At 58.2% G+C, this 18,528-nt stretch overlaps 1 protein-coding gene across 2 annotated transcripts in view; it reads right to left on the bottom strand.

The window, feature by feature from the left end:
• Positions 1–18,528, bottom strand: part of LOC102435927 (HLA class I histocompatibility antigen, B-67 alpha chain-like) — a 61,752-nt gene that overhangs the window by 11,010 nt on the left and 32,214 nt on the right. Inside the window, exons 5-6 of one of the 2 annotated variants that reach the window (XM_023747923.1) lie at positions 8,593–8,694; positions 8,159–8,362 (exon numbers count right to left, since the gene is read on the bottom strand). The exons of the other annotated variant lie outside the window; for it this stretch is intronic. Coding sequence (XP_023603691.1) covers positions 8,358–8,362; positions 8,593–8,694 — 107 coding nt within the window. The 3' untranslated portion in view covers positions 8,159–8,357. Of the gene's footprint in view, positions 1–8,158; positions 8,363–8,592; positions 8,695–18,528 lie in introns of those variants that run through there. 2 annotated transcript variants of the gene reach the window in all.

The following is an 18,528-nucleotide window of genomic DNA, read 5'->3' as shown; positions in this document are numbered from 1 at the left end:
ATTTTTTTTTAATTTTTTTTTTCCTTTTTACATTGAGTGACACAGGTTAACAAACTTATACAGTTGAATCAGTTTTTTATATCTGTTCTTTATCCAATTACTATTGGATATATATTGCTTAAAGTTTTACATATGTCTCCTTTGTCCCTGATTGACCACCCCCCTGGCCATTCCCACCCTTGAGGGCAAGCCCCCACCACCCCAGTGTCTGTGTCATTGGTGATGCTGAAATGCAAGCATACAAGTCCTTTGGTTGCTCTCTACCCCCCCCCCCCACCCACCTCCCCTGCCTTTTGTCTCTGAATCTAGTTTTGTTCATCAGTTTATGTTGGTCATTATATCCCACATATGAGTGAGATCCTGTGATATTACCTTTCTCCGACTGGCTTGTTTCGCTGAGCATAATGCTCTCTAGGTCCCTCCATGCTGCCGCAAATGCTAAGAGTTCCTTCTCTCTTACAGCTGGGCCTGGAGGGTTCTTAGTCCTTTTAACCAGAGGCGCTGGCCCTCCTGCTCTGTCAGGGCCTTTGAACACCCGGGTCCTGATTGTTGGCAAAGATGCCTGTTCCAAAGCCTGAAAGTGCGAAGACATTGGCATCGCCCACGTCTGCGTTGTTGGCGGTTCTGCGGGTCCAGACTGAGCAGTGAGCCCCGGAGGCTGCGGGTTTCTGGAAGGGGGTGAGGAGCCTTGTGAACTGGGGAGCACTGGGACCCAGCTTTCTCCTTTGGGATTTCAACTACCTACTGGGTGGGGGCGGGGCTGCGTGACTCTATGCAGGTGGGACCGTGGGAAAGCATAGCACGTATCTAGGGTGTGGACTCAGCCTGGAAGCCCAAGAGAAGCATGACCATGACGTTCAGAACAGTTCACGTGGAGCCATCACCGTCAGCACCAGTGAGCAGCCAGGCCAGAGAAAGGCACTTCTGAACTGTTTAGTCATGACTTTCAACACAACAGAAAACAGAAAGGTAATTCTTTTTATAAAAATATATACACACATTGAAGGCTGTTTCTTGTTTTGTGGTTATAAAAGCACAGAATGGGATGTGTGTAAACGCTCTGCTGGCTCCCCCAGAGGTTCCGCTTCAGCACCACGTCCCACATGCAAAGCTGGCGGCGGCCTTTGGAGTATCAGCTGCCGCTGCAGCCCCTGAGGATGCTTTTCTCCTTGTGGTTCTAACAGCACAGAATGGAATGTGCGTAAAAGCTCTAACCCCTGTCACCATGGTAACTATGGGAGGGGAGCGCTTACTGAGTCTCAGGCACTCACCCCCTGGGACCCACATGGAGGGTCAAACTGACTCCGCAGCACAAACCCACGAGGCACCAGGAGGGGGCGCTGTCGGGGGGACAGGGAGGAGGAGCTCAGAGAGGCTCAGGCTGTGCTGGAGCTGGGGTGGGACCCAGGGGTTTGCTCAGAGTCCTGCTGGCTCCTCTCTCACTGGCTCTCTGTCCATCAGTGGCAGCCATGGCTCTGCCCTCCAGGCAGGGGAGCGGCTGCCACATTCCAGAATGTTCTGTGACAGGCGGCTGCTGGGCCCAGAGCGCAGGACAGCCAGGGGCAGGTCCCTTCACCATCAAACCACAGCTCAGTCTCCCTCCAGGCTCCCGGGTCCCCGCAGGAGGGAGAGTCTGCAGCGCCCCCCCGCGGGCGGGACGCGGACACCCCCAGGGGCCCTGCCAGCTCCCAGGACCCATCTTCTGGGCGCTGAGCAGGGCCTGTGGGTGGAGAGTCAGGAAGGGCTGAGGCGCCTCCTCCCCACGTGCCCACAGCCCCGAGGGGGAGGGGCTCCTGGAGCGGTCACCCTGTGCCCCCTTTGTGTGAGACGCCGAGTTGGGGGCGCCCGCGCCCCGGGGTTCCCATCTGTGGCGCCCGGGGCCCAGCCCGGCTTCTGCCCCAAAGGCCTCGCCCTGAGGACGGTCCCAGGAGAGGGCGGACCTCAGACCTGCTGAGCCCTGAGAGCAGCAGCGGGGGTGGCGCTGTCCCCCTTCAGGCCCCAGAGCGGGACCAGCAGCCCAGGAGCCGGGCCTGGTGCTGGGGCGGCTCCTATTGGGCCCCGACCCGCGGGGGCCCCTCCCAGGAGTGGGGTGAGGGCGCCTCCGCGGGGTAAACGCGGCTCCGGGTCCCCAGCTCTGGCTGCGGGCAGCGCAGGAGGCTCCTCTTCCCTTTGGGGTTCAGGTCTCCACACCTGGTTGCTTCTCCCCCAGGGAGTTTGCTGGGGGAAGAGGGGGAGATGGGGCCCCGTTGCCATGACACCCGTGGAGGTGGGGCCTCTGACCCCCTCCCCCATCTGCCTCCTGCAGCTCCCCGCCTGCGGGGCATCTTAGTGTGAGGAGCCCCGGGAGCTGAGTGGGAAGCGTCCGCTCGGAGCTCCTGGGCCTTTAAAGCTTCACCTGAGTCGCTGGCCTGTGGCGAGTTCCCTGTGCAGAGCGCCCCCCGCGGGAGGGAGGCGGCTCCTGCAGCCACACCTTCGGGCGCCAACAGGGGCAGCAAATGGCATGTTCACCCCAAAGGCCACTCCTCCAGGGCCCAACCTCAAGGCCCTAAAGTGGGGGTTTTTTCCCCTATAATGTGTGTGTTGTCCCCATAATTGAGTTCTCCCTGAGTGTGAACCTCAGGGGACTGACCCCACAGGCACCCATTTCGCAGGATCCTGCGCGTTCTGGGTTGTGTGTGTGGCCATGGCCTCTCCCACTGTGATCAGGACAGTTGATAAGTGCGGCTCCTTTTCTCATTGAAAACTGTGCTCAGCAGGAGGGAGCCCCTCCCTCTCTCTCAGAAAGAGGGGGCTCCCCCGGGAGCCAGAGCTGATGGCCTTGCTGAGGGGCCCGGGGCGGGTTCCCACGGGGACAGGGCAGAGCGGGGAGGGAGGGAGGCAGGGGTGTCTGCAGCCGCGTCCCCTCCAACAGGCCTCCAGCTGTGAGACTGAGAGGAGGGCGGCCCCCAATCGCCTGGCGACTTGGGGAGGAGGTGACTCTGTTGGTAGGAGAAGCCCCTTCCCCTCCACATGGAGCGGCTCCTGCTCTGAGTCACCGACCGCGTCTCTGGGACTCGCCATCGCTCAGCGAAGCCCGGTCCCCTGCGCGTCCATGGAGACTGCACAGCGCACGCCGCTCCCAGCACCCGCCGCCTCTGGGACACAGCGCCCCGGACGCGAGGAGGCCCCGCGGGGCGCAGGGCGACCCAGAAAGCCTTCCCGGAGGGGGCGGCGAGCAGGACCAGCCCAGGACTCAGACCCACAGAGCTGCTGGGAGCCGCGCAGCCTCCTTTCCGGGTCCCGGGCCGCCCGACTGTCCCTCCTGGGACCCGCCAGTCCCTCCACCCGCGTCCGGGGACGCGTCCGCTGTCCTTCCTTGGCTCCTCGGTCACGGCCTATCGGGGCCTCGGGGCGCGCAGCCTCCAGACCCGGCGCCCAGCGAGCAGCGGGGGCGGCCGCGGGGCCCCGGCGGTGCCCTTCTGGGGGACGCGGCCCAGGCGCCGCTGGGAGAGCTGGGCCTGCGCCCGCCCCGCCGGCGGCTGAGGTCGGGGCCAGTGCTCCTGGTACCCCGGTGAGCGCCCCGACGCCAGCACCGCAGCTCCTGCCCCTCGGCCGAGATCCCCCCCCCCACGACACCCGACGCCGGAGCAGCCACTGGCAGCGACGAGCCTGGGTCGGGGTCAAGGTCGGAGTTGGAGGCGGGCTGAGGGGACGGCAAGGGCTCCCGGGGCGGCGGCGGCGGGGACCCAGGTTTCGCTGCCCCTTCCTGGCCCCCGGGCCGCAGACTCTCACAGGGCAGCCCCCCCGCCCCTCTCCACCCCCGGCGTCTGAGAGGAAGGTCCTCGGGGTTGGCGGCGGACCCGCGGGGAGGATGGGCGGCGAGGAAGCGAGCGCTGTGGCCGAAGCCCGCCCTGCTCTGTCCTGTCTTTATTGGCGCTGAAGGTGTGATCACAGCCCAACAGGCACCTGAGTGACACTCACATGAGATGGTACACACACACACACACACACACACACACATACACACGCACACACAGACTCACACTCACACACGCACATACACACACATTCGTACACACACATACAAACATACACGCACACACATATACACATGCACACACCATCATCCAGTGATTTATCTCTTTTCCTTAGAGAGCGCACAGGGAGGGAGGAGGAGTGGGAGAGGGAGGGAGGCCCCAGGAAGGAGAGTCCCAGGGACTGGTGCCCTCTTCCGGGAGGGGTCTGCGGCCCAGTGCGGCCCTTGCCCAGAACCAGCGCCCAGGACTCTGTGGCCCGAGGGCGGCGCTCTAGTCGCTGGGCGGCCCGGCCAGGGCAGCAGCCTCTGTGTCAGGGGACCGTCCCCCAGGCTCTCTGACCATCAGCGCCTTCAGTCCCGGCCCCTGGTGGGGGGGTCAGATGGTGGGGCGCCACCCCTCCCCCCACAGTGCGCGGGCTCCCAGGCAGGCTCCCCCAGGAGCAGCCCCCCCCATCAGGGGCAGAAGGCCAGCGGGAGAGGGGTCTCTCTCCCTCAGTCTCTCTCTCCCGCCCTCTCTCTAAAGAGTCGGCCCCTCCCTTCCCGCCCAGCTCAGTGCCTGCCCCTCAGAGCCTGGCTGTGTGCACAGGGCGGCCCTGGGCAGCTCTGCCCTCACACACCCGCCTGGCTCAGCCCTCACCTCCTCAGGCCGCACATGCCCTCAGGGTGCCCCCCTCACCACCTGCTGACAGGGCGCCTCTTCCTCCCCTTTGCAGTCATTAGTTAAATATTTTAATTAAAATGTTCTCCATTTCCTCTCTCACTTCCCACTCACTGTGCAGGTTTTTGGGTTTTGTTTTTCCAAAGATGAATCGACACTATCCCTGGGCAGCTCTGCCCTCACACACCCGCCTGGCTCAGCCCTCACCTCCTCAGGCCGCACATGCCCTCAGGGTGCCCCCCTCACCACCTGCTGACAGGGCGCCTCTTCCTCCCCTTTGCAGTCATTAGTTAAATATTTTAATTAAAATGTTCTCCATTTCCTCTCTCACTTCCCACTCACTGTGCAGGTTTTTGGGTTTTGTTTTTCCAAAGATGAATCGACACTATCCCCGCCCACTTGTTCTTCTGTGATGGGTCCTCCCACCCCTCCCACAGGTGGGCCTCCCTTCTCTGGGACCTGTGACCAGCTCCGGTGACCAGAACAGGATGGAGGTGACAGAGCCTCACTTCTGTGGTTCTGACATGAGGGGCCTGTGGGTGTGACATGAGGGGCCTGTGGGTGTGACATGAGGGGCCTGTGGGTGTGACATGAGGGGCCTGTGGGTCTGACCTGTGACCTTGGCCCACACCCCCTGGAGCCAGGGGCCCAGCTGGGAACAGCATCTGCCTCACAGCCCAGGGACCTCCCAGCCAACAGCCAGCACCAGCTGCACCCCGTCAGGGACCCTCTAGAATGTTCTGGTCCAGCCGGGTCTCCCATGACCCCGCCCCAGCCCACGTCACACGGAGCAGAAGAGGGGCCGCTGAGCGCAGTCAGCCCACAGAACAGGAGGAGGAAAGGCTGTGACTGTGGGATGTGGTTTCCCGGCCACAGATGCGTTCTCATCATTCCCTGTCCTTCCTGTCGCACTGTGAGCATCAGGAGAGCTGGGGTTTTTTCTTTGTTCTTTTAAAAAATGTTTTTTATTGATTACTAGAGAGAGTAAGGGGGAGAGAGAGAGATGGAAACATGGATGGGCTGACTCCTGCAAGCCCGTATTGGGGTTGGATCCAGAAAGCCCTGCATGAACCTCACTGGGCATCAAACTGGGGACCTCCTGGTTGTGGGTCCATGCTCAGCCCCCGAGCAACCCCCGCCCAGCAGTGGGCTAGACCATCAAGGTGTCAGGGCCCCTGATATTCGCACACCGTCAAAGTCCCAGAAGTACCCATTTCTCAAGAGGGTCACCATCCTTGGTGCAGGGATGACTGTGAATGGATGGAAGGCATCACAGCAGCGCGCTGTGCCCCTGAGCCTCCTGGTGTCCCTGTCAGTTACACCTGCAGCCCTTCTAGAAGCTCCTGCGGGCTCCCTGGGCCACAATGGCCTCCCGCAGAGGAGCACTGAGCAGCGTCGCTGTGAACATCACAGCAACTGCCATCCACAGGTTAGATCATCAATAGTCACGCCCAACAGCACAGGGTCCCAGGTGCTCCACGACCCTTAAAATCAGCAGCAAGGGACACAGAGCCAGGAGGCAGGAAGCAGGACATGGCAGGTCTGCGTCAGCCAAGGAGCATCCCCTGAGGCAGGGACACAAAGAGAGAAATGGAGGGCAGCACGTGGCAGTGGTAATGGGGCCGCCGACGTCAGGGTGCTGCGGGGAGGCCTCTGGTCTCAGGGGATCGCACGGGAAGGCCTTGCAGGGGAGAAGGTGCCACAGGCCAGGGGGTGATGCACGGTGGAGACACCGGCTCGGGCCAGGGGGACAGTGACCATGGCAGCGGAGATGGACCCCAAGATGACAAAGCTCATGTTACACCCCAAGTGGGAGCCGAACCCCGTGTCTACATTTCAGTGATGAAATAGAAACCCAAGTGGCACCTCCATATCTGGCACCTTCCACACTGTCTCACAGGGTGTATCCATCCCATCCACCAAATTAGAGGGTCAACCGTGTAAAAACACTGCAGGTGTGAGAAGCAACTCGCTGAAAACCCAGTTCCTACCTTGGTTTTCTCTCTAACACGACAGAGTCTCACAGAAACAGGAATGGACTAAACATACAGAAAATGGGTAAAACAACTATTCATTCTCCAATGTGCTTATCTTTCTCTAGAAAATAAACTCATGCAGGAGTGATGTTACCCAAGTCCAACATCAGACATGTGCCATTGGAAGGTGGGTATTGCTCATATCCACCCTGAGATTAAATTTACATAAAATCTTCAATATTCCTACAAACAAGGAGAGAGAGAGAGAGAGAGAGAGAGAGAGAGAGAGAGAGAGACTTCTTTCAACAGCCGCACTGCTCAAAGGAAAACGTATTTCCTGAATAATTCCAAGTAACTTTATTAACCTCCTTAGATTAGGAATTGACTTGAACATATCCCAGGGCAGCATTCGTTTCACATTGATTGTTGGGGATTTTACATGATAAATGGTATTAACGAAATGATTACCGAATAAGGATCGTGATTGATGATGTCACATATTTCTCATCTCAACTGTGATTTCAAGAACTCAGGAGTTCTAGGACCCCTCAGGAGCAGCAGGGAGGGGCTGACAGGGGAGAACAGGGCCCTAGAAGGAGGCAGGAGCAGGAGGAGCCTGAATACCCATCTCTCCACACCGCGGGTCCTGTGTGCAGGGAGCCCAAGGCCTGTGGGACAATGACGGGGAACATGTACCCTGTGGTATCAGATGGGGGCACCTAGATAGTGAGACCATAACTCATACATGAAAACAGTAACAGGCATAATATGTACAAAATTCAAGAAACAACAAACACCCAGAAGATGGGTGCTTGCGCCCCATCCAGGCATCAGCCTAGGCTAGGGTCTAGGGCAGTAATGGCGAACCTATGACACGCGTGTCAGATGTGACACGAAACTCATTTTTTTGGTTGATTTTCCTTTGTTAAATGGCATTTAATTATATAAAATAAATATCAAAAATATAAGTCTTTGTTTTACTATGGTTGCAAATATCAAAAAATTTCTATATGTGACACAGCACCAGAGTTAAGTCAGGGTTTTTCAAAATGCTGACATGCGGATCTCATAAGGTTCGCCATCACTGGCCTAGGGGCAGACAAAGCCCAGTAAGCTTTCGCTGTCCAGGGTCCTGGAGATGCGCTGAATTAGGACATGGGTCAAGGCCACAGTGATGTCTGAGTTCCAGTGACCACAGGTCCTGGTGGGACAAGGTTCTACTGAGGGACAAGGTCAGAGGAGCAGAGAGGTGACCCCGCCGAGGAGTGGCCACGTCAAAGCCCACGATGCACTGAGCACCACCTGGGCACAGGCCCCGACCACACTTAAACAACTTACATTATGACAAAATCTCTCCCGTCCACACCTGGGACCGCTCAGCACAGCAAACACATGAGATCTGGGAAGTTCTTGGTGTTTATATTTATTTCCCCTCAAAATTTACAATCTTCCCTTTAAATTTACCCACCAACCCTTCATGGCAAGAAATGGACAAAGTCACCTCCACAAACTCATTTCAATGTGGAAGGAACAGCTTGCAGCTCAGAATATGAGGAAGTAAAGACAGCGATAGTGAGGGCCCAGCCCGCCTCTGCTGGACCAGAAAGTGTGGGGAACAGGGCGGAGCCAGCCCCCCATCAGAAGTTCTTGAGTCAGGAAGTGGGAGCGTGAACATCTTCCATCACTCAGTCCCCACAAGGCAGCTGCCTCACGCTGTGGAGGACAAGCATCATTCACAGATTCAGGTCAGTGGCTGTAATTGGTGACATTCTCAAAGCCCACTTCATGCTCACAGTGTCCCACAGACTCCCCACCACCCAGTCCTCCCCTCTGCCCACCCCTCCCCACAGCAGGGTCTCACCTTTAGAAGCCGAGAGAGACACGTCAGAGCCCTGGGCACTGTCACTGCCTAGAGTGCACACTCAGACCCCACCCCTGCCAACCTGAGCGCCTCCTCCCCCAGATCACAGCTCCAGCTGCAGCTCCCAGCAGAATCAGGCCCCCAGTGACACCCATGATGATGACGAAGGTGTGAGAAGGCGGCTCTGAGGGGAATAGAATAGGAAGGGTGAGGGCCCTGAACCCAGGCCTCAGCCCCGACCCCACTGAGGCCCCCCAGGATCCCTGCTGCCCTGAGAAGAGGCTCTGTGCCCACGGGTCCTCCTCACCCCATCTCAGGGTCAGGGGCTCGGGCAGCCCCTCATGCTGCACATGGCACGTGTATCTCTGCTCCTCTCCAGGGGGCACCCCCACAGCCGCCCACTTCTGGAAGGTGCCGTCCCCCGCAGGCCTGGTCTCCACCAGCTCCATGTCCTGGGTCTGGTCCTCCCCGTCACGCTGCCAGGTCAAGCTGATGTCCGAAGGGTAGAAACCCAGCGCCCAGCATCTCAGGGTGACCTCACTGGCAGAGATGGGGTGGTGGGTCACGTGTGCCTTTGGAGGGTCTGAGGGGAGGGGAGAAAATGCAGGAACTTTGCATCCACCATAGGCCACTCCAGCAGCACCCATGTGACTATCCTGAGAATGGACAGCACACCTGGGTGGGGGAGGGATCACACAGCCCACACACCAGCCTGCACCAAGGCACCTGGAAGGCCCTCCTAGTCTTTAGAAAGTTCTAGAATCAGAGAGACACAGCCCAGGGCAGGAGGCAGGTTTCTGAGGGAGAAAAGTGATTTGTGGTCCTGACCTGGGTGGAGGCCACGTGACTCAGAAAAGCTGGGGACAGGCCAGACACAGTGGGTGTGGGCAGCGCACAAGGCCTGAGAGAGAAGGTCCCCGTTGGTTCCAGAGCAACTGCAGGGCCAATGGGAACCGCTGGTGGGTTATTTCAGGGGCCTCTCCCTGCACCCCAGGAGAGCCTGCACCCCTAACTGTCCCTGAGAGGAGGCGGTCCCTCAGGTACTTGACCGGGACATCCAGGGGGCTCCCTACCTGATCCCAAGGAGGGGTGTCTGACACTGAAACCCTGTCCTGTCTCCTTGTAGGAGCCCCAGCCCCGGGGAGAGGAGGCGGCCCCAGGGCCCCTGGTACCTGCGCGCTGCAGGGTCTCCTTCCCTTTGTCCAGGTGATTGCGGAGCCACTCCATGCAGGTGACCTCCAGGTAGAACCTCAGCACTTCCGCAAAACTAGCCCACTCCCACTTGTGCTTCATCTCCCACTTGTGCGCAAAATAAATCGGGTCCCACTTGCGCTTCCTCTCCCACTCGCGCTTCGTGATCTGAGCCGCCATGTCGGCCACGGTCCAGGAGGTCAGGTCCTCATTCAGGGCGATGTAGTCGACGCCGTCATAGGCGAACTGATAGGACGGGTCCCATGTAGCAGCCTCGCAAGACCTGGAGGGTGTGAGACCCTGACCCGGCCCCACCGTCAGACCCATCCCTCCTGCCCTGTGGGGACTGAATCTAAAACTGAAAGTGAAATCGGTTCTAAGTCCCCGAGGGCTCATCCCCGGTGGTGGCCAGGCGCCTCCCGCCGCCTCCGGGTGACGCTCGGACCCGGACCCTCGGGGCGACCCCGGCCCGTCCGTCGTGGGGTTGGGGTAAGTATCGTGACAAGCCCGGCGCGCGACTCACCGTCCTCGCTCTGGTTGTAGTAATGGCGCAGGTTCTGCAGGTTCAGTCGTAAAAAACGTTGCTTCATCTGGACCCACCACGCCCGCTCCTCCCAATACCCCGGGTACAACTGCTCCACCCACGGCTGCTGCATCCAGGGCACCCGCGGCTCCACCCTCGGATTCGGGGCGTCGCTGTTGAACCGCACGATCTCCGTGTCGTCCACGTAGCCGACTTCGAAATACCAGGGTTCTCCGCGGCCAGGCCGGGACATGATGGTGTAGAATTTTCTCAGGGAGTGGTGGCCTGGGGGGCGGACGGGGGGCAGGGCCGGGGTTGGACAAGCGCCTTCACGGCCCCGCATCCTCGCAGGGTGCCCCCGCTCCTCCCCGTACCGCCGCCCCCTCCGACCCCGCACTCACCGGCCCAGCTGGGGGTCAGGACCAGAGCCCCCGAGAGCAGCAAGAGGAGGGTGGGGGACTTGAGGACCCGCATCCTTGGCGTCGGGGGAAGGATCTGAGTCTGGGCGCATCCTCGGAGGAGTTATAACCCGGAGCCGCGGGGACGCTGATTGGCTGCTCTAGAAACCGCTCAGCCAATGGGAGTGAGAAGTATGTTTCGCGTCACGAGTCTCTAGGAGGAGGCGCCAGCACCGGTTGGGAGAGGAGAAGGGAAACCCAGAGCGCTGGGGAGTCCCCACCACGGAGCTCCCTGCCCAGACTCTGCCCCCTGCGGAGCCCTGAGCGCAGGCCTGGGCCCTGGGACTCCGTCCTGCCCCTCCTCCTGCGCGGGGCGCCCGTCACACTGTCCCCGAGGCCTGGCCCAGGCGCTGTGCCGTTCAGGGACTTTCCAAGGTTTTGGTGTCACCGTCTCTGTGCAGCCTCACACACAGGCAGGAGCCAGATAACCTTGTGTATGTGGTGACGTCATCATAGTGACCACTCACGGAGTCAAATAGGTTGAAACAATTATTTTTTAAATATATTTTTATTGATTTCAGATAGGAAGGGAGAGATAGAAGCATCCATGATAAAACAGAATCATGGATCCCCTGCCTCCTGCACATCTCCTACTGGGAATTGAAATCACATCCCAGGCATGTCCCTTGACCTGAATCAAATCTGGAACTCTACAGTCCGCAGAGCTATGCTCCAACCATAGAGACAAACCAGCTAGGGCTCAATTTTTTTAAAAAAGTAAACATGGGATCCCATGAGAAAGAGGCTAGCTCAGCGCCCACACATGATCTCCCTGGTTCATGACACTTGGGGATGTAACAGAAGTGTTTTTTGTGTACTTCCCAGGTCATCATATAAGGGTTTTTTATCCTCCATTTTTATTAAAGACAGTTAAGAAAATCTATTTTTGTAATGAATGCAAAATACATATGTCTTCTTTTTAAAAATATTTTTAATATTTCAAATATAATTGATTTACAATATTGTATTACTTTAGGTGTACAAGTCTGTGATTAGACAATCATATAACTTATACAGTGATCACCCCATACATCCAGTACCATGTGGCCTCATATGTAGTTGTTACAATGTGATTGACTGTGTTCCCTGTGCTGTACTTTCCCTCCCCATGACCACACTGTAAGGAACATGTTGTGTTTCCTCCTGCTTCACTTCCGGGCCCAGTCCCTCCCCTGCCCTCCGGCAGCCAGCAGTCTGCTCTCTGTGGCTCTGAGTCTGTGGCTGCTGTAGGATCCTGTTGGGCTGATTCCAGGCAGCTCTGAATGCTGGTTGTTGGGAGGGTGGTGGTTATTGTTCTTTGTTTGTGGGCGATGCAAGCACCGCGTTCACCTTTGGGGCATCTCCACCAGAGGCCACAGTGTTTTAAAAATGTCGATTGAATGATGAGGCTTCAGTAAAGATAATGCTTTCACCTCCTTCAACTGTGTCATTTAAAAGCTAAACTGGGCCCTGGCCAGTGTGGTTCAGTAGATAGATTTTCAGTCTACGGACTGAAGGGTCTCAGGTTTGATTCCAGTCAAGGGCACATTCCTGGATTGCGGATTCAATTCCCAGTGTGGGGTGTGCAGGAGGCAGCAGATCAATGATTCTCTCTCATCTTTGCCTCAGCGCCCATGTCAGTAGAGTGAAAAGGCAAGGATGTCCTCCATCTCCTGCAAAAAGTGTTGACCCCCCAATTCCCGGGAAAGGCTCTCAGATACTTCAGGGTTTCACAGACCACACTTTGAGAAAGATGGTTCTGGATAAACCAGGGGGTGTCTCCCACCCCTGACTTGGCCTCCTCTTCTCTTCCCAGAATCCCTCTCCATAAGGCGGAATCTCTGCGCCTGAAACTGAGCTCACAATATTGCCCCTGGGACCTTCTAGAAGAGAGCTCACCCTGGATACTCTATGCCAGAAAGTGTCCTCATCCTGGGAGGGAGGTGGAGGGCCAGGTGTTTCCCCTTCAGAACTCGGAACAGTTTGTGGTTGAAGACACCAATCCCACAGAAAACGTACTGCGGTTTCTATACCCCAGCTGAGTATGTTCTCACACCCCAGATAAAAACCTGATGTGGTCTGTAGGAGAAGCCATCTTGGCCCTTTTATGCAAATGAGCCGAGTGCTCTGACCTGAGGCCCATACAACATGCAGAGCAGTCTGTCCAGCAGGACATTCTGAGAATGAGGACTTGCTCTGCATCCGTTTCTCCCATTTGGCAGCCAGCAGCTGCTGTGGCCACTGAGCCCTTGACACGTGGCTCCTGTGCCGAGCAGGGGGACTTGCATGTCATGGACCTTTAATTCAGCTTCCATGGGGGTCATGGAGCTGCCATATGAGACAGGGCCTGGCTAGATGCTGTTAGTTTCCAGTCTTTGCCCCCACAGGGCACTGTGTGGCTCATAGATGGATGGAGGTGACAGTTGTCTTCACGTGGAAGCCATGGGTTTTCATGTGTCACTGACTTCAGTTATGTGTGTGGGTCTCAGATACACCCTCACTCACAGCTGCCAGGAGAGTGTAATTAATATGCATTTAACACCGAGCTGCACAGGCATGATCTCAAATGTGAGTTACCCACTAAGAGTGAAGGGTTCACAAACGCTCCTCCCTGAAGCCATCCTGTGTCCATCACCTGGGACCTTGGTGTTGTGTTTGTTCACCTGGTGAACATGGGCAGGCACATAGAGCTTTACCGCAAGAGAAAATGGATATTAAACCCAACAGATAGCAGCTCCCTGTAGGCCTCGCACAGACTGAGAGAACATAAAGCAGAGGATGTCACCTTTAGATTCCACCCTAGAATCCCTTACCTACTGCTCCTCCCCTTAATTTCCCCCAACATTCTCACAATTCTGTTTCCCTTCACCCTTGGGGTGCTCTCCCCCAGATGAAATGATATGTGAAGCATTTACAGTTGTGGATTGAGAATTTCTCAAACCTAGACCCAAAGATGAAAAACCATGAAGGAAAAGACAAAATTTTTCTATGTCAACCTAGCACCCCAGAGATACAAACTCGGGACCAGAATCAAACTCTAAGATGCACAAAAACATTGACAGAGAAAGGGTCCCGTGGACCAGTGTTCCTCAGCCAAAGCCCAGGAGGCTCCCTGTGGGCAGGCAAGGTGGGTTCGTCATCATTGCTGGAGGGAGAACGCCTCCCATGGGGGACCATAGGGCATCCTAGTGGGAAGTGGGGAGAGAGGACACATCTAGGTTGTTGGCTCTGGATGGGCGACCTCAGGGAGGGTCTGGGGAGCAGGCTCCTCTAGATGGGGGGTGTCAGGAGGGGCGGCTCTATGGGTGGGCAGCTCAGTGACCATCTAGGGGCAAGGCCGCCTGCAGCGAGGATGGAAGGGCCGCTGGAGAGAAGCAGCCTTGCTGCCAGGAGCCAGTGTAGGGAGCTGTGTGGTCCTCTGTGAGCTGTGCAGGGCCCTGTGTGTGTCTGTGTTTAGACGCAGGGAGTGGGTCTTGCTCTGTCTCCCTTGTCAGGGCTTCAGGACGGCCATGTCTGAGGGTGCCGCTCTGAGAGGTGACTTGTGTCCAGCAGGAAAGGAGCCCAGCCCAGCTGTGAGCTCCGGGCCAGCTCCCAACAGCACTGAGGCCTCATGTGTCAGACCAGTTCCCGTGGGGGCTGCTTCTCCTTCTCTCTCAAGTCCAATATCTAACAGCATCCACAACCCAATCCACAGGTAACGCACATGAGGAAACAATGTGGAAAAGAAGAAATGCAAATGTCAAGCAACTGTATTTGTAATGAACACAAGTAAACAATAATGAGAATGTGGAATAAGAAAAACAGGAATAAAATTAAAATCCATTGGTTTGGCAAAGATGAAAGGAAATGATGAGCGTATCAGCCAGATGGAAGGGAAACACACTGTGGTAAAGACGGAAGCAATTGAAGGTACACAATTTCTACAGGAAGCTTTTACCTAAAGTCTCAGCCATTCAATGTGCTCACATTCCCCGGGCTGGTGAGCTCAGTTGGTTGAGCATCAACCTACGAACCAGGAGGTGAAAGTATGATGCCTGGTCAGAGCACATGCCCTGGTGACCTCCGTCCCCAGTGAGGGACATGTAGGAGGCACATGAATGATTCTCATCACTGATGTTTCTGTCTCTCCCTCTCTCTTCTTCTCTGAAATCAATGCACATGTATTAAAAGACACAATAATCAATATGCTCACATTATATACAGAAATGTCTCAGGCATTTATCCTAAGAAAATAATCACATGTTTCCTAAACATATACATATGGAAGCATTTTTAAAGTAGTCTTATTGCACTCAAGGTATTAAGACAAGTACAAATAACCTTGTAATTCAGATGCTGTATGGGTCACTCAATAAGGAGAAGACACTACAGTATGAAGAGATTGACAAATGAGTGACATACCAGTTGGGACAGAATTAATGAGCAACTTGAAATGGGGCTGCTTTTTCCTTTGAGAAACGCCAAGTTTTCCTAAAACAAATGAGATCCAGCTCTGACACCTGTGCCCCCTGACAGCCTTGGAGAGAAGCTGTTTTCACTTTCTGCTGTTAGAGTGACAGGCCCCATTGCATCTACTCAGCAGCCTTTGCCACAGGTGCCAGCTCCCTGCCTGGCTCTCAGAGACCATTTCCCCTGAGAAACGCCAGCACAGCCTGACCCCTAAGTAATGTTTTTATTTTTAAAGTTCCCACCTACAGAGAAATGAACCCCTTGTCAATCTAGAACAGCAATGGCCACCCTTCTCCCCATGCACTCCTCACAGCTTAGGTCCCCTTGGCTGGTGGGGGAGGGTCATGCTGTGGGCCCTTCTCTCCCCAGCACAAGTCTCTTTCTGTGAGGGGTCCTGCTGTCCTCCCCTCCCTGCCCCACCCCCATCCTAACACTGGCCTTCACCTCTCCCCCCAAAAATGCGGCTCATAGTCACCTTATAGACAATGGTGTTCATGGCTGTGTCACCATCCACACTTTTCTTAAAAGCCCTTCCGAACACCGGAGATGACGAAGATGAGTTATGCCCTTGGGATTCCTCAGCCTTCCCTGACCGGGTCAGAGAGGAATGCTCCGAAGACCTGCATGGTGTCTTGCGTTCTGCGTTTCCATGGAGACCCCTAAGATGCAAAAGGAGGGAACATCTCTATTCTCCCAACTGTGGGGAGAGAAGCAGCTGCGGGCCCAGCTGGGCTCAGCTCCCAGCGACTTTCCTGGCTCTGGTTCTCCTGTGGGAACTGGTGATTATTCATAGTGACACGGTCACAGTTATGTCCCCCGAGGCCACCCCTGGTCACAGCACCTGCAGCAGCACCTCTGCCCTGGGAACACAGCAGCCGCAGCTCTCACCAGAGGGACAGCCTCAGCCTCAGCCTCAGCCCGGTAGCACGGGGGGATGGGGAGGGGGGGTTTAGAGGACACAGGGGCACCTGTTACCGGGCTATTGGCCCCGCCTTCTCCACAGGTTCTCATGCGAATAGCGACCCCCAGGGACCAGGGCCTGGGGGGACCGTCCGGTGGCCCAAGTTTCATGTCAGCAACCATGCCATCAGGTCCGTCTGCGCCCTGGGGCGGCGGCTGCCTCCTGCTGTCCAGGCCCGGCCCACAGGGGGCGCTGCGCGGGCTCTGCCACCATCTCCACTGCTGCTGCTGGGACCCAGGGTTGTGGGCTGTGTCCTGGGTTTATTCTCTGCGCTTCTGCTCCGTGTCTCCTTCCCCCGCACCCTCGGGGAGGAGACCCCTGCACTGGTTGCGAGGTCGAGTCCCGGGACCCGCCCACCAAACGCGGACAGGACGCGGGCCGGGCGGGTCCAGGCTGCAGGCCTTGCCGCGCAGGGAACTGGTAGCCGCCCCAGGCGGCTCCTCGGCCCTGAACTGCAGCTGAGCTCACACGGGGTCCCAGAGTCTTCAGGCCCCGGGGGCCACAGAAGCAGCCTGTGGTAGGGGTGCCCTCTGCCGGGGCCTCTCCTGCCCGCGGCTGCCCTCAGCCCCCCATGCAGCCCCGAGGCCCCACGCGCCGAGTGCCCCGCACCCCCGGCTCGCGGGTCTGCAGGTTCCTCGGGACCGCCTGGGACTCGCCTGAGGCCAGACCCGCTGGGCCCGCAGCTGCCCAAGGTCTGTAGCAGCTCAGGCTGCAGGTGGGACTTGGTCTTGAGCTCCAAGTGCAGCCCGGACGCGCAACTGGGTCTCCTGAGCCTCCACTCCAGCTGCCACATTCGGCCCAGGGCGCCAGCACCTGTGGCTCCTGGTGCACAGCTCCTCCCTGTCGGGGTGCGTCCGCCCCTAGTACCCGCCTTCCCCAAACCCTCCCTGCCTCCTCGCAGGGCTGCGCTGCTCCGGGCTGTGCCTGGGCGGGTCTCCAGCAGCTCGTCCACCTTCCCCGCCGTTTCCAGGGAACAGAGCGGCCCGTCTGCCCAGACCTCATTTCAGGCTCGGACTGTGGATGCCCGCGGCCGGGTTCCCATCCGTGGCGCCCGGGGCCCAGCCCGGCTTCTCCCCCAAAGGCCTCGCCCTGAGGACGGTCCCAGGAGAGGGCGGACCTCAGACCTGCTGAGCCCTGAGTGCAGCAGCGGGGGTGGCGCTGTCCCCCTCCAGGCCCCAGAGCGGGACCAGCGTCCCAGGAGCCCGGCCTGGTGCTGGGGCGGCTCCTCCTGGGCCCCGACCCGCGGGGGGCCCCTCCCAGGAGTGAGGTGCTGGCGCCTCCGCGGGGTAAACGCGGCTCCGGGTCCCCAGCTCTGGCTGCGGGCAGCGCAGGAGGCTCCTCTTCCCTTTGGGGTTCCGGTCACCACAGCTGGTTGCTTCTCCCCAGGGAGTCTGCGGGGGGAGGAGGGGGAGATGGGGCCCCGTTGCCATGACCCCGGTGGAGGTGGGGCCTCTGACCGCCTCCCCCATGTGCCTCCTGCAGCTCCCCGCCTGCGGGGCACCTTAGTGTGAGGAGCCCCGGGAGCTGAGTGGGAAGCGTCCGCCCGGAGCTCCTGGGCCTTTAAAGCTTCACCTGAGTCGCTGGCCTGTGGCGAGTTCCCTGTGCAGAGCGCCCCCCGCGGGAGGGAGGCGGCTCCTGCAGCCACACCTTCGGGCGCCAACAGGGGGCTGTAAAGGGCATGTTCACACCAAAGGCCACGCCTCCCAGCGCCCAACCTCAGGGCTGTTTTCTCTATAATGTGTGTGTGTTGTCCCCATAGTTGAAATGCATTCTCCCTGAGTGTGAGCCTCAGGGCACTGACCCCACAGGTGCCCATTTCGCAGGATCCTGCGCGTTCTGGGCTGTGTGTGCGGCCATGGCCTCTCCCTCCGTGATCAGGAGTTGAACGGTGCGGCTCCTTTTCTCATTGAAAACTGTGCTCAGCAGGAGGGAGCCCCTCCCTCTCTCTCAGAAAGAGGGGGCTCCCCCGGGAGCCAGAGCTGGTGGCCTTGCTGAGGGGCCCGGGGCGGGTTCCCACGGGGACAGGGCAGAGCGGGAGGGAGGGAGGCAGGGGTGTCTGCAGCCGCGTCCCCTCCAACAGGCCTCCAGCTGTGAGACTGAGAAGAGGGCCGGCCCCAGGCGTGCGGCGACTTGGGGAGGAGGTGACTCTGTTGGTGGGAGAAGCCCCTTCCCCTCCACATGGAGAGGCTCCAGCTCTGAGTCACCGACCGCGTCTCTGGGACTCGCCATTGCCCAGCGCAGGCCCGTCCCCTGCGCATCCATGGAGACAGCACAGCGCACGCCGCTCCCAACACCCGCCGCCTCTGGGGACACAGCGCCCGGGACGCGAGGGGCCCCGCGGGGCGCAGGGCGACCCAGGAAGCCTTCCCGGAGGTGGCGGCCGCAGGACCCGCCCAGGACTCAGACCCACAGAGCTGCTGGGAGCCGCGCAGCCTCCTTTCCGGCCCCCTGGCGCCC

Source organism: Myotis lucifugus, unplaced genomic scaffold (genome assembly GCF_000147115.1).
Source record: "Myotis lucifugus unplaced genomic scaffold, Myoluc2.0 scaffold_1055, whole genome shotgun sequence".
Lineage (NCBI taxonomy): Eukaryota > Metazoa > Chordata > Mammalia > Chiroptera > Vespertilionidae > Myotis > Myotis lucifugus.
Note: the sequence above shows the minus strand (reverse complement) of the source record. Positions and strands in the feature narration are given on the sequence as shown.